This window comes from Ranitomeya imitator, chromosome 1 (assembly GCF_032444005.1).
Source record: "Ranitomeya imitator isolate aRanImi1 chromosome 1, aRanImi1.pri, whole genome shotgun sequence".
Lineage (NCBI taxonomy): Eukaryota > Metazoa > Chordata > Amphibia > Anura > Dendrobatidae > Ranitomeya > Ranitomeya imitator.
The window spans coordinates 598,632,234-598,646,770 of record NC_091282.1 but is presented as its reverse complement, the minus strand read 5'-3'; the positions used below and the strand labels follow the sequence as shown (position 1 = coordinate 598,646,770).

General features: G+C 44.7%; 1 protein-coding gene and 1 pseudogene across 4 annotated transcripts in view; one reads left to right on the top strand and one right to left on the bottom strand.

Annotated features, from left to right (window-relative positions):
* Positions 1-14,537, top strand: part of CRTC2 (CREB regulated transcription coactivator 2) — a 62,969-nt gene that overhangs the window by 45,766 nt on the left and 2,666 nt on the right. For 3 of the 4 annotated variants that reach the window (XM_069768185.1, XM_069768191.1, XM_069768209.1), the window contains exons 5-10: positions 12,363-12,431; positions 12,609-12,712; positions 12,945-13,024; positions 13,107-13,150; positions 13,237-13,460; positions 14,105-14,523. In XM_069768185.1, coding sequence (XP_069624286.1) covers positions 12,363-12,431; positions 12,609-12,712; positions 12,945-13,024; positions 13,107-13,150; positions 13,237-13,460; positions 14,105-14,523 — 940 coding nt within the window. The remainder of the gene's footprint in view (positions 1-12,362; positions 12,432-12,608; positions 12,713-12,944; positions 13,025-13,106; positions 13,151-13,236; positions 13,461-14,104; positions 14,524-14,537) is intronic. The other variant, XM_069768200.1, reaches the window with a different exon arrangement.
* On the bottom strand, positions 985-1,775 carry LOC138657524 (uncharacterized; annotated as a pseudogene).

Genomic DNA, 14,537 nt, shown 5'->3' with positions numbered 1-14,537 from the left:
GAGTGGCTGCAGAGGACCATTGAGTGAGGCCGAAGGAGGAAGTGAGAGTTAGAAGTTTAGTGGCAGCTGAGAGGGAAGTGTCAATGGGGATGTTGAAGTCGCCCATGATGATAGTGGGAATGTCCGCAGAAAGGAAATGAAGTAGCCAGGTGGTGAAGTGTCTGAGTTCTGTCTGAGACTCATCCTCTAATCTCTGGGGCTGCGTCTGAGCCGCAGCCTGACTCTGGGTCACAGCTGCCACACACGTACAGTCCTGTGCATTGGGAAATTTTCCTCCTTGTACGGAATCTTAGGTGGGTCACTTGCTTCCACCTTCTCTGTAGCATTTACTTGCAAGACGGGAACATAGTGGGACACCATCCTCCCCAGGTCTGTGCCTAGCAACACATTGGTGGGGATAGCCTCTGATACTCCCACTTCTCAGTCCTTTCCCTGCTCCCCAGTCCAGGTACACACAAGCCATGGGCAGGGCTGACCCCTCCAATCCCGGTTTTAGACTCTTTCCTGGTATGATATCGGCAGGGGTTACCATGGCTGGACGCACCAGGGTCACCTCTGCCCCAGTGTCTCTGAGACCAATGGTTACTTTATTGCCAACAGTGACAGATTGAGGGTATGTGCACACGCCAGGATTTCTTGCAGAAATTTTCCTGACAAAAACCGGACATTTCTGCCAGAAATCCGCATGCATTTTTACCGCGATTTTGATGCGTTTTTTTTGTGCGTTTTTTCCCAAATGCATAGAATTGCGAGAAAAACGCAGAAAATCTGCAAAAATAATGAACATGCTCATTTTTTTACCGCGATGCGTTTTTTTCGCGGAAAAAAACGCATCCATGTGCACAAAACATGCAGAATGCATTCAAAATGATAGAATGTATAATGTATTCGTTTTTAATGAGTTTTTATAGCGTTTTTAGCGTAAAAAAACGCGAAAAACCTGTACGTGTGCACATAGCCTGACAGTTCTCATTAGCCCTCGCTTCAGAGCCGGCCACAGAGGGCAGACGGTGGGGACACGGACAGTTTTGTGGTTGTAGTTGGGCGTTTCTCCCTATCAGGGCAGACAGCGCTAACATGTCCCACTTTGTTGCAGGAGAAGCACTGGCGTGCATCACCTAAAGGAATGTCTATTCCCCGGGATCCCATAGGAGGTGGGCTTCGACAGCATCGGTGATCGGCCAGCAGAGGGAGAAGGGTCCCCGTTTGGCTTACCTCCCTTCCAGGTGAATCCCGATGGCTTCCGCACCTCAGGCATCCTGTTAGCCACATAGCAGTCCTCAATCTTTGCAGTCTGATCCGCAGTTTGTGGTTCACACACAAATTGTCGTACATCCATGGGGCACATGTGAAGAAATTGATCCTTGACGTAAGATCCGTTAAGTCCTCAAAACTGTTAACAGAAAGTCCCCTTATCCATTGGTGGAGCATGGTCCTCATGGTGCTCGCAACATCCGCATAGCTGTCCGTCGATCCACGTAGGTTCCGGAACTTTCTCCGATACACTTCTGGGGTTATGTTGTATTTTCTGATCAGGGCCTATTTTTATGGCCTCCTAGTTCCATCTAGCTCTGGTGGAAGGCCAGCAAAAATTCTAGGGCCTTGCCTTTCAGCCCTGGGGTTAGATACTGCGCCCACTGCTCACGGGGTAGGTGGTATTGTCTGCAGGTTTTTTTAAACCCCCGAAGGACAGTATCTTATTCCGTGTGCTTCTCCATCACAGGGAAGTTTTCCAGACGTGGTCTCGAATTTATGTCCTGGGAGGGGACACGCATCCCACTGTGCTGCCACCAGTTTGTCACGTACTGCTCTCAGTACGCGACTTGGGGTTGCGCCTGGGGATAATCTATCTCCCCTCTCTGTTTAGCATTCAACCTCTGTCCTATGCTGTAATGGGAGCATAAATCATATACCGTCCCAGGCAACACACCCGCTCATACACGCTGCCACCACTCACCGAACACACGGGCGATGAGTCCCGGAAATATTACTACTACTGTCTGCCAATTATACGGCTCACACAGTTTAAGGCAATGGATTCTTTAGAACATACAGGGTTCAACTAATTAAAGTTTTATGCTTTATTAGAAAAGGTACAGTGCTTACACTAAAAAAAGTATAAAAATATGGTAATAAAAAGACATACAAATATGCAAAACTGTTATAAAAATAAACAGGAGAAAAACTTACAGAAATAGCTAACTTTGTAGTCTGCTTTCTGCTCCCTAAGGGGGGACAAATATGGAATGGAACACATCAGCTTGGCTGCCCTCTATCTGTGAACAACTTTGTATGCGTACAAGCCTAATTTAGAGTTACTGTGGAGGTCAAATTTCTAGAACAGCCTCTCGAGTTAATATTGTAATTGCTTGTTTCTGATTGTACTACGGCCGCTCCCCCAATGAATATATTATTTTCCTCTGAAGACTCTTTGCCTAAAGTTTCTCACAGATAGATAGTGTCAGGCTGTAATTGACATCTCTCGTCAAAAGAGCTAGAAGGTGTACAATGTTTCCCTTCCTGGTTTTCAGCAAGACTCCCTGGTGAGATTGGAAACAATAGAATGCTTGTTCAGGATACCATATGCTGTGACCCCTGTGAGACCTGCAGTCTCAGGACAGATTGTAAATTATTGCTAGTCACACATATATACCTATACATATTTCGCTACAATCATGTTTGTGGAAAAAATATATTTTTTTTATTTTCATGCCCGGGCACTATAAACTTTAGTGAAACACCCGGGGGGGTTCATAATTATCACCACACATCTAGATAAGTTACTTGGGGGTCTAGTTTCCAAAATGGGGTCACTTGTGGGGGAGCTCAAATGTTTAGGCACACAGGGGCTCTCCATTCCCGACATGGTGTCCACTAACAATTGGAGCTAATTTTCCATTCAAAAAGTCAAATGGCGCTCCTTCCCTTCCGAGCCTTGCTGTGCACCCAAACAGTGGTTTACCCCCACATATGAGGTATCGGTGTATTCAGGAGAAATTATCCAACAAATTATAGGATCCATTTTATCCTGTTGCCCATGTGAAAATGAAAAAATTGAAGCTAAAAAACATTTTTGTGAAAAAAAAAAAAAAAAAAAGAACTTTCATTTTTACGGATCAATTTGTGAAGCACCTGGGGGTTCAAAGTGCTCACTATGCATCTATATAAATTCCTTGGGGGTCTAGTTTCCAAAATGGGGTCACCATAAGTGACAGTGTCCGCTAACGAGCTAGTTTTCCATTCAAAAAGTCAAATGGCGCTCCTTCCCTTCCGAGTCTGCCATGCGCCCAAACAGTGGTTTGTGACCACATATGAGGCATCGGTGTACTCAGGAGAAATTGCCCAACACATTTTAGGATGCATTTTATCCTGTTGCCCATGTGAAAATGAAAAAAATTGAGGCTAAAAGAACATTTTTGTTGGAAAAATTAAAATGTCCATTTTTGCCTTCCACGTTGCTTTAGTTCCTGTGAAGCACCTGAAGGGTTAATAATCTTCTTGAATGTTTTGAGTAGCTTGAGGGGTGCAATTTTTGGAATGGTGTCACTTTTGGGTGTTTTCGGTCATATAGGCCCCTCAAAGGGACTTCAAATGTGATGTGGTCACTAAAAAAATGGTTTTGTAAATTTTGCTGGAAAAATGAGAAATTGCTGATAAACTGTGAACCCTTAGGCTATGTGCACACATCAGGATTTCTTGCAGAAATTTCCTGAACAAAACCGGACACTTTCTGAAAGAAATCTGCATGCGTTTTTTGCGTTTTTTTTTTTCCGGATATTTCCCAATGCAATAATATAGTGGGAAATCTGCAAAATTAATGAACATGCTGCGTTTTTTACCGTGACATATGCACAAAAATTGCGGAATGCATTATAAATGATGGGATGCATATGTTTAAGCGTTTTTATAGCAAACAAAACGCGAAATATCCTGAACGTGTGCACACAGCCTTATAACTTCCTAACGAAAAATAATTTTTCCCAAAATTGTGCTGATGTAAAGTAGACATGTGGGAAATGTTATTTGTTAACTGTTTTGTGTCGCATAACTTTCTGGTTTAACAGAATAAAAATTCAAAATTTGAAAATTGTGAAATTTTCAAAATTTTTTGCAAAAATTATCAACTTAAATTTACCACTAACATGAAGTCCAATATGTCACGAAAAAACACTCAATCGCTAGGATCCGTTGAAGCGTTCCTGAGTTATTACTTCATAAAATGGCCAGGTCATTAAAGGGAACGTGTCACCTGAATTTGGCGGGCTCTGTTTACGGTCCGATGGGCGGTGTTTTCTGTTCTTTCATGCACTCCTTCCTTTCCCGCTGGCCGCAATATTGTCTTGAATTTGATTAGGTTTCCTCCGTGGTACATGCGTGCGCAATGCAATCTTGACATAGTGCGCCAGTGCATGCGCACTAATGTGGCTTTGCCCGCAGTTGGGCAACGCATACTGCGCGTGCGCAAGGCAAGATTGCATTGTGCACGCGTGTACTACAGAGGAAACCTAATCAAATTCAAGACAATATTGCGGCCAGCGGGTAAGGAAGGGGTGCATGAAAGAACAGAAAACACCACCCATCGGACCGTAAACAGGGCCCGGCAAATTCAGGTGAGAGAGTCCCTTTAAGGTTAAAATAGGCTGGGTCATGAAGGGGTTAAAGTAGGAAGGGGAAAATATCTTAACTAGGGCTAATCTCTCCCTGGACTGACCCTAAATTCACCCTTCCTACCAGCAGAGGTTGGCACCCTAATTGTTGACGTAATGGCGCCCCCGCTCAACATCGGCAGACCTAATGCACCCTAAAATTTTTTTACACTAAATATACACACAAAACACACACACACACACACAAAGATAATACCCAATGTGATAATTCTTGTAGTACCAGGAGAAATATTGCAACCAAAAAATGTGTAGCAAAAAAAAAAACCCTGTATCTAATGATAGGGCCAAAATCTGTGATACTATTACCAGTATTTAGAATGTAGTTTAGGAACAAACATTCTGAGATATTTAGCTGAAAAAATGCCCCGTGTCTGATAGGGCAAAAATCTGTAGTACTAGTGGAAGTATTTTAACCCCTTTACCCCCAAGGGTGGTTTGCACGTCAATGACCAGGCCAATTTTTACAATTCTGACCACTGTCCCTTTATGAGGTTATAACTCCGAAACGCTTCAACGGATCCTGGTGATTCTGACATTGTTTTCTCGTGACATATTGTACTTCATGATAGTGGTAAAATTTCTTTGATAGTACCTGCGTTTATTTGTGAAAAAAACGGAAATTTGGCGAAAATTTTGAAAATTTCGCAATTTTCAAACTTTGAATTTTTATGCAATTAAATCACAGAGATATGTCACACAAAATACTTAATAAGTAACATTTCCCACATGTCTCCTTTACATCAGCATAATTTTGGAACCAATTTTTTTTTTTGTTAGGGAGTTATAAGGGTTAAAAGTTGACCAGCAATTTCTCATTTTTACAACACCATTTTTTTTTAGGGACCACGTCTCATTTGAAGTCATTTTGAGGGGTCTATATGATAGAAAATGCCCAAGTGTGACACCATTCTAAAAACTGCACCCCTCAAGGTGCTCAAAACCACATTCAAGAAGTTTATTAACCCTTCAGGTGTTTAATAGGAATTTTTGGAATGTTTAAATAAAAATGAACATTTAACTTTTTTACACAAAAAATTTACTTCAGCTCCAATTTGTTTTATTTTACCAAGGGTAACAGGAGAAATTGGACCCAAAAAGTTGTTGTCCAATTTGTCCTGAGTACGCTGATACCCCATATGTGGCAGTAAACCACTGTTTGGGCGCATGGGAGAGCTCGGAAGGGAAGGAGCGCTATTTGACTTTTCAATGCAAAATTGACAGGAATTGAGATGGGACGCCATGTTGCGTTTGGAGAGCCACTGATGTGCCTAAACATTGAAACCCCCCACAAGTGACACCATTTTGGAAAGTAGACCCCCTAAGGAACTTATCTGGATGTGTGGTGAGCACTTTGACCCACCAAGGGCTTCACAGAAGTTTATAATGCAGAGCCATAAAAATAAAACAAAATTTTTTTCCCACAAAAATTATTTTTTAGCCCCCAGTTTTGTATTTTCCCTAGGGTAACAGGAGAAATTGGACCCCAAAAGTTGTTGTCCAATTTGTCCTGAGTACGCTGATACCCCATATGTGGGGGGGAACCACCGTTTGGGCGCATGGGAGGGTTCGGAAGGGAAGGAGCGCCATTTGGAATGCAGACTTAGATGGAATGGTCTGCAGGCGTCACATTGCATTTGCAGAGCCCCTAATGTACCTAAACAGTAGAAACCCCCACAAGTGACACCATTTTGGAAAGTAGACCCCCTAAGGAACTCATCTTGATGTGTTGTGAGAGCTTTGAACCCCCAAGTATTTCACTACAGTTTATAACGCAGAGCCATGCAAATAAAAAATATTTTTTTTCCACAAAAATTATATTTTAGCCCCCAGTTTTGTATTTTTCCAAGGTTAGCAGGAGAAATTGGACCCTAAATGTTGTTGTCCAATTTGTCCTGAGTACGCTGATACCCGATATGTGGGGGGGAACCACCGTTTGGGCGCATGGGAGGGCTCGGAAGGGAAGGAGCATCATTTGGAATGCAGACTTAGATGGATTGGTCTGCAGGCGTCACATTGCGTTTGCAGAGCCCCTAATGTACCTAAACAGTAGAAACCCCCCACAAGTGACCCCATATTGGAAACTAGACCCCTCAATGAACTTATCTAGATGTGTTGTGAGAACTTTGAACCCCCAAGTGTTTCACTACAGTTTATAACGCAGAGCCGTGAAAATAAAAAATCTTTTTGTTTTCCCACAAAAATTATTTTTTAGCCCCCAGTTTTGTATTTTCCCAAGGGTAACAGGAGAAATTGGTCCACAAAAGTTGTTGTCCAATTTGTCCTGAGTACGCTGATACCCCATATGTTGGGGTAAACCCCTGTTTGGGCACACAGGAGAGCTCGGAAGGGAAGGAGCACTGTTTTACTTTTTCAACGCAGAATTGGCTGGAATTGAGATCGGACGCCATGTCGTGTTTGGAGAGCCCCTGATGTGCCTAAACAGTGGAAACCCCCCAATTATAACTGAAACCCTAATCTAAACACACCCCTAACCCTAATTCCAACGGTAACCCTAACCACACCTCTAACCCTGACACACCCCTAACCCTAATCCCAACCCTATTCCCAACTGTAAATGTAATCTAAACCCTAACCCTAACTTTAGCCCCAACCCTAACTGTAGCCCCAACCCTAGCCCTAACCCTAGCCCTAACCCTAGCCCTAACCCTAGCCCTAACCCTAGCCCTAACTCTAGCCCTAACCCTAGCCCTAGCTCTAACCCTAACCCTAGCCCTAACCCTAGCCCTAATGGGAAAATGGAAATAAATACATTTTTTTTTATTTTTCCCTAACTAAGGGGGTGATGAAGGGGGGTTTGATTTACTTTTATAGCGAGTTTTTTAGCGGATTTTTATGATTGGCAGCCGTCACACACTGAAAGACCCTTTTTATTGCAAAAAATATTTTTTGCAATACCACATTTTGAGAGCTATAATTTTTCCATATTTTGGTCCACAGAGTCATGTGAGGTCTTGTTTTTTGCGGGACGAGTTGACGTTTTTATTGAAAACATTTTTGGGCACGTGACATTTTTTGATCGCTTTTTATTCCGATTTTTGTGAGGAAGAATGACTAAAAGCCAGCTATTCATGAATTTCTATTGGGGGAGGCGTTTATACCGTTCCGCGTTTGGTAAAATTGATAAATCAGTTTTATTCTTCGGGTCAGTACGATTACAGCGATACCTCATTTATATCATTTTTTTTATGGTTTGGCGCTTTTATACGATAAAAACTATTTTACAGAAAAAATAATTATTTTTGCATCGCTTTATTCTCAGGACTATAACTTTTTTATTTTTTTGCTGATGATGCTGTATGGCGGCTCATTTTTTGCGGGACAATATGACGCTTTCAGCGGTACCATGGTTATTTATATCTGTCCTTTTGATCGCGTGTTATTCCACTTTTTGTTCGGCGGTATGATAATAAAGCGTTGTTTTTTGCCTCGTTTTTTTTTTTTTTTTCTTACGGTGTTTACTGAAGGGGTTAACTAGTGGGACAGTTTTATAGGTCGGGTCGTTACGGACGCGGCGATACTAAATATGTGTACTTTTATTGTTTTTTTTTTTTTTATTTAGATGAAGAAATGTATTTATGGGAATAATATTTTTTTTTTTTTTTCATTATTTTGGAATATTTTTTTTTATTTTTTTTACACATTTGGAAATTTTTTTTTTTACTTTTTTACTTTGTCCCAGGGGGGGACATCACAGATCAGTGATCTGACAGTTTGCACAGCACTCTGTCAGATCACTGATCTGACATGCAGCGCTGCAGCCTTCACAGTGCCTGCTCTGAGCAGGCTCTGTGAAGCCACCTCCCTCCCTGCAGGACCCGGATCCGCGGCCATCTTGGATCCGGGGCTGGAGGGAGCAGGGAGGGAGGTGAGACCCTCGCAGCAACGCGATCACATCGCGTTGCTCCGGGGGTCTCAGGGAAGCCCGCAGGGAGCCCCCTCCCTGCGCGGTGCTTCCCTGCACCGCCGGCACATCGCGATCATCTTTGATCGCGGTGTGCCAGGGGTTAATGTGCCGGGGGCGGTCCGTGACCGCTCCTGGCACATAGTGCCGGATGTCAGCTGCGATAAGCAGCTGACACCCGGCCACGATCGGCCGCGCTCCCCCCGTGAGCGCGGCCGATCGGCTATGACGTACTATCCCGTCCAGGGTCAGATAAGCCCAGGGCACCTCGACGGGATAGTACGTCTAAGGTCACAGAGGGGTTAAACTACAGTTGTAGGTGATAGAATCAAACCAGTATTCCTACTACACAGTACCATTAGGGTATGTGCATACGTTGCGGATTTGGCTCTGTGGATCCACCGCAGTTTTCCATGCGTTGTACAGTACCATGTAAACCTATGGAAAACCAAATCCGCAGTGCACATGCTGCGTAAAATGCAGCATTTGCCACTGCGTGATCAGACATTCATTATTTGATGAACATGTCACTTGAAAAGGAATGTGCATATTATAGGACTATCTAAACTCTAAGGCTATGTGCACACATTCAGGATTTTTCACAGTTTTTCGCTATAAAAACGCGATAAAGCCGCGAAAAAAATGCAAACATTAAGCATCCTATTATTAGAATGCAATCCGCAATTTTTGTGCACGTTTAGTTTTTTTCCATGGCGGAATCGCATTCTGGAAAACGCATCATGTTCATTCCTTGTGCGGAATCGCGGGGATTCCGCACACATAGGAATGCATTGATCCGCTGATCGGGTTAGCACAGCAGCCTTGCAGCGCTGGAGTCCTGGGTTCAAACCCCACCAAGCACAACATCTGCAAAGAGTTTGTATGTTCTCTCCGTGTTTGCGTGGGTTTCCTCCGGGTACTCCGGCTTCCTCCCGCATTCCAAAGACATACTGATGGGGAATTTAGATTGTGAGCCCCAACGGGGACAGTGATGATAATGTGTGCAAACTGTAAAGCGCTGCGGAATGTTAGTGCTATATAAAAATAAAGATTATTATCCTCCGCTTACTTCCCGCATGGTGGGCATAAGCGGATCATGTGCGGTTGGTACCCAGGGTGGAGGAGAGGAGACTCTCCTCCAGGCCCTGGGAACCATATAATTGTTAAAAAAAAAAAAAAGAATTAAAATAATCGTGATATTCTCACCTTCCGGCGTCACTCGCAGCGTTCGCGCTCGTCGCGATGCTTCCGTTGCCAGTGATGCTTTGCAGCAATGACCTGTGATGACGTGTCTCGCAAGCGCTACGTCATCTGAGGTAATTGCCTCTAGGCATTGTTGGGAACGGGAGCATCGCGAGGAGCGGGAAGACTGCCGGGGTCACCAGAAGGTGAGAATATCACGATTTATTATTTTTAACAGTAGATCTTTTTACTATTGATGCTGCGTAGGCAGCATCAATAGTAAAAAGTTGGTCACACTTGTCAAACACTCTTTGACTAGTGTGGCCAACCTGTCAGTCAATTTTCCAAGCGATGCTACAGATCTCTTGGAAAACGCTAGCATTCTGCAAGCTAATTACGCTTGTAAGACGCTAGTGTTTAGCGGGAAAACGCATGCCAATTCCGCATGCGTTTTACCAGCGGTACAGTTGCGGAATTGCCGCAGAAATTTCCACGGCAATTCCGGACATGTGCACATAGCCTAAGGGTACTGTGTAATGGAATAGTGGTTTCATTCTATCACCTAAAACTGTAGTTTAAAATACTTCCATTAGGGCAAAAATATGAAGTACTATCATTAGACAGGGATTTTTTTCAGCTAAATATCTCTGAATTTTTGTTCTTAAACTGCAGTCTAAATACTGGTAATAGTATCACAGATTTTGGCCCTATCATTAGATACGGGGTATTTTTTTTGCTACCCATTTTTTGGTTGCACTATTTCTCCTGGTACTACGAGATAATTTTCACATTGGGTATTATCTTTGTATGTGTGTGTTTTTTGTGTATATTTAGTGTAAGATTTTTTTAGGGTGCTTTAGGGCTGCCGTCATTGAGCGGGGGCGCCATTACGTCAACAATTAGTGTGCCAACCTCCACTGGTAGAGTAAGTCCAGCGAGAGATTAGCCCTAGTTAAGATAATTTCCCCTTCCTACTTTAATTTTGTAAATTTTTGCACTCTTTGGATAACTACTATTATGTGATACACTCTTTTAAATATTTCAAGTAAAGACCTACCTCCCAAGACACAAACCATGTGCCAAACAGCCTCCATTATCTAGGCTGTAACCACACCTACTGGTGAGGTATGTAGGTAGCCAGACCCGCCCATCTCTCATAGCTCCCCTTAACCCGGACCCAGGTGCACTAAACGACATCTTAGTGCTTACGTGCACTAAAGCAAAATACTCCGGGTTGCATCACAGGGAGCAGCCATCTGTGACACCTACCCTCCCATTGACTACACGGCCATTAGCCTCCTTACAACTGACACACGCAATGTTTTTTATCTTGAGTCACTGTGAAATGCTCAAATACAGCTGAATTCATAAGATGCTTCTTAGACATTTTGTAATTATGTAAATTCGCTCTCAAAATAATTTTGTCCTGTAAAAAAAAAAAAAAAGGGTATTGTAATTCTTGCAAGAATAGGGAATCATGCATTGTATAATTTAGGATAGAAATAAAACAATCATTACATAAATCAATAGGACAGATAATTATAAAGTTTGTAAAATATGTTGTTAGATAGCTTTACTCTGAACTTTCAATGTCAGGCTTGTCTCGGGGTACAGCTGACTAAATACTTCACATCATATTTATTCACAGTCTATGAAGAGGAGAGGAGGGGAGGGAGCATGTTTGTGCTGAATCATATTCCAGAACACACACACACACACACACTTATATATGTCCTCATCGATCCTATTACTGTATTTACGAATTTGAGATGTTAGAAAACAGTTTTTCCCCTTATATTCTATGTATAGTGTATATAAGTCATCAGAGTAGCTAATTTCTCCAAACATGAGCTGAGAGGGAAAAACAAACTAAAATATCAAGCATACAGAGATAACATATACTGGACTATTGATTTATGCACAGTTTATTGAACGTTTAGATATGCTTTAAGAAGTACTTGCCTTACTCCTGCTTTCCTGTTCACTCCAGAAGTTCGGAAATGAATGCAGGCATTCCTTCCCTGTGTTTGTTACTTTTTCCCCTTATCTGTAGAGGAGGAGCTTCACTACTTATCATGAACATAAACTGCAGCACAGATTCATCCCAGCTAAAAGTCTAGACCTTAGATCAGGAATAGGACAGACATTTATAGAACGTTTCATAACTTTCCCAAATTCTTATGAAAATATTCCCCACAAACTGCATTGAACTACTGTACCCAATTTATTATATATTTTAGGAGTCAGTCTGTCCATTTTTTTTACACCGACTTCACCAAAATGGGCTCCGACTCCACAGCCCTGGTATCATCGTGTCTTACCCTCAAGTTACCTCCAGAGATGTTTTCACTATTCTGCTGTTACATCGTGTCTTATCCTCCAGTCGCCTCCAGAGCGGCAATCACTATTCTGCCGTTACATCCTGTCTTATTCTCCTCTCACTTCCAGAGCTGCACTCGCTTTTCCACTATTGTTTCGAATGGCTCAATTACCCGGATGCAGGATTTGCATTGTGAATGCAGCTCTGGTTGTGACTGGAGGACATGTCGCCCCTATCTGTGCCTGTAATAACCCTCTTTTTCATTATGAAGGACCCCCGCCTGGGGCAGCGGCCCCCCGGACACAGGACAGCTCTTTAGGCTGCCGAGCGCCCTAAACAGGTGAAGCTTTGTGTCGTCTGCCCTCAGTGCTGGGACCCCTGCTGCTCCTTGGGTGCCTCTTTGCTTTGCTGCGCTGTGTGCGTTTGCCCCCCGCAGTGAGATGCCAGCTTCGCCCTGTCTTTTGCCTCCTTGTGCCCGTACTGACCATCATGTGCCCTCTCCTCCCCTCCCTCGCAGAACAAACTCTGACTCTGCCCTGCACACGAGTGTGATGAACCCCGCCTCCCAGGAGCCATACCCTGTACCCCCAACCGGGGTCTCTTCCACCTCCCGCAAAAATGGTAAGTGACACCACCTAGTGGTGGGGAAGAGTAATGCCTGTGGCTCCAGGAATGTAGCATCAATTTCAAAATTGCTCTGTTGCCAGCAGCGCAGAGTATTTAAGATCAGTGGATTCCTGTCTATATGCAGGTGGGAGGGGCTAAATGAGTAAATAGGAGGAGTTAGTTATGGGGGTGCTATGCATGGTAGTAATGTACTTGTATTCTGCGCTTCTTTCTTCCATACCGGCAGCCTTCCCATTCAGTGTCCCAGCAATAGAGGAGTCCCAGGCAGACGGTGGGCACCTGCTGAGTCCGTGTGACGCCAAGAAAGTGAGTGTGGAAATGTGATGACGGAGGTGGGCGCCATACTTGAACATGAGTGTAAATATGCCCCCTTTGCTCCTCTCCATAGCTGGCCTCTGCTCGCCCGAAATCCTGCGAGGTACCTGGGATTAAGTAAGTTGAGACCTATAGAGGATTCTGGGGTCAGGCCTTGCCATCTGTGCTAGGGGGGCATGTCATTTTTTATCTTCATGTTTCAGCATTTACCCCTCGGTGGATCAGCCTGCCAGCGTCCCCGCAGCCGCCTCTGTACTTAATACTGGGGGTTCCTTACCGGACCTGACCAACCTACACTTTCCATCACCCCTCCCTACTCCCCTAGACCCAGACGAGCCGGGATTCAGCAGCCTGAGCGGCAGGAGCAGCACCTTGTCCCATCTGGGAATCTGCAGGGCTGGATTTCCCACCGGATTCGACCCATCAGGTATACTGGTTTTACAAAACTATGACTCCAAGCATATTTTTAGCGTGCCATCATAACTGCCCTCATCCCTGACATCTCACTTGTCACACCCCCCGACATTGCCCATCACCTAAAATGTCAGACACCCCGACATGCTCACACAACACATCTCTCACTCTGCTCTGTCACCTTACAGGTTTACATCCCCCCGACTCTGCTCCGTCACCTCACAGGTTTACATCCCCCGACTCTGCTCTGTCACCTCACAGGTCGCATCCTCCGACCCTGCTCTGTCATCTTACAGGTCGCAACCACCAACTCTGCTCTGTCACCTCACAGGTTTACATCCCCCCGACTCTGCTCCGTCACCTCACAGGTTTACATCCCCCCGACTCTGCTCCGTCACCTCACAGGTTTACATCCCCCCGACTCTGCTCTGTCACCTCACAGGTTTACATCCCCCCGACTCTGCTCCGTCACCTCACAGGTTTACATCCCCCCGACTCTGCTTCGTCACCTCACAGGTTTACATCCCCCTGACTCTGCTCCTTCACCTCACAGGTTTACATCCCCCCGACTCTGCTTCGTCACCTCACAGGTTTACATCCCCCCGACTCTGCTCTGTCACCGCATACACTAGCTTACCTCTTTGTTCTTGGTTTTAGGTTTTTCGCTGTCGGCCGCGGCTTTGCAGAATCCTCTGAGCCGTCAGTCCCTGCTGTCGTCGCTGAGTAATCCAAACCTGCAGACGTCCCTCAGCAGCGTGTCCCTGCAGACATCCTACAGTAATCCGTCCCTGCAGTCATCGCTCAGCAGCCAGTCTCTGCCCTCATCCCTGAGCAATCAGTCCTTGTCGCCCTCGGCCAGCAGTCAAAGTCTGCCCTCCGCCTACAGCACACCCTCCTCTCCATCCTCCTCCTCCTCCTCATCGTTTCCTCCTCTGGCTCCTGCCTCACTGAACACCTCCCCACGTCGTAGAGTCCCGCTCAGCCCTCTCACACTGCCAATGGCCGGGGACTCCAGGAGGCCACACCAGAAGCAATTTTCACCTACCATGTCCCCGACACTGACGTCCATCACTCAGGTAACAAGCATTGC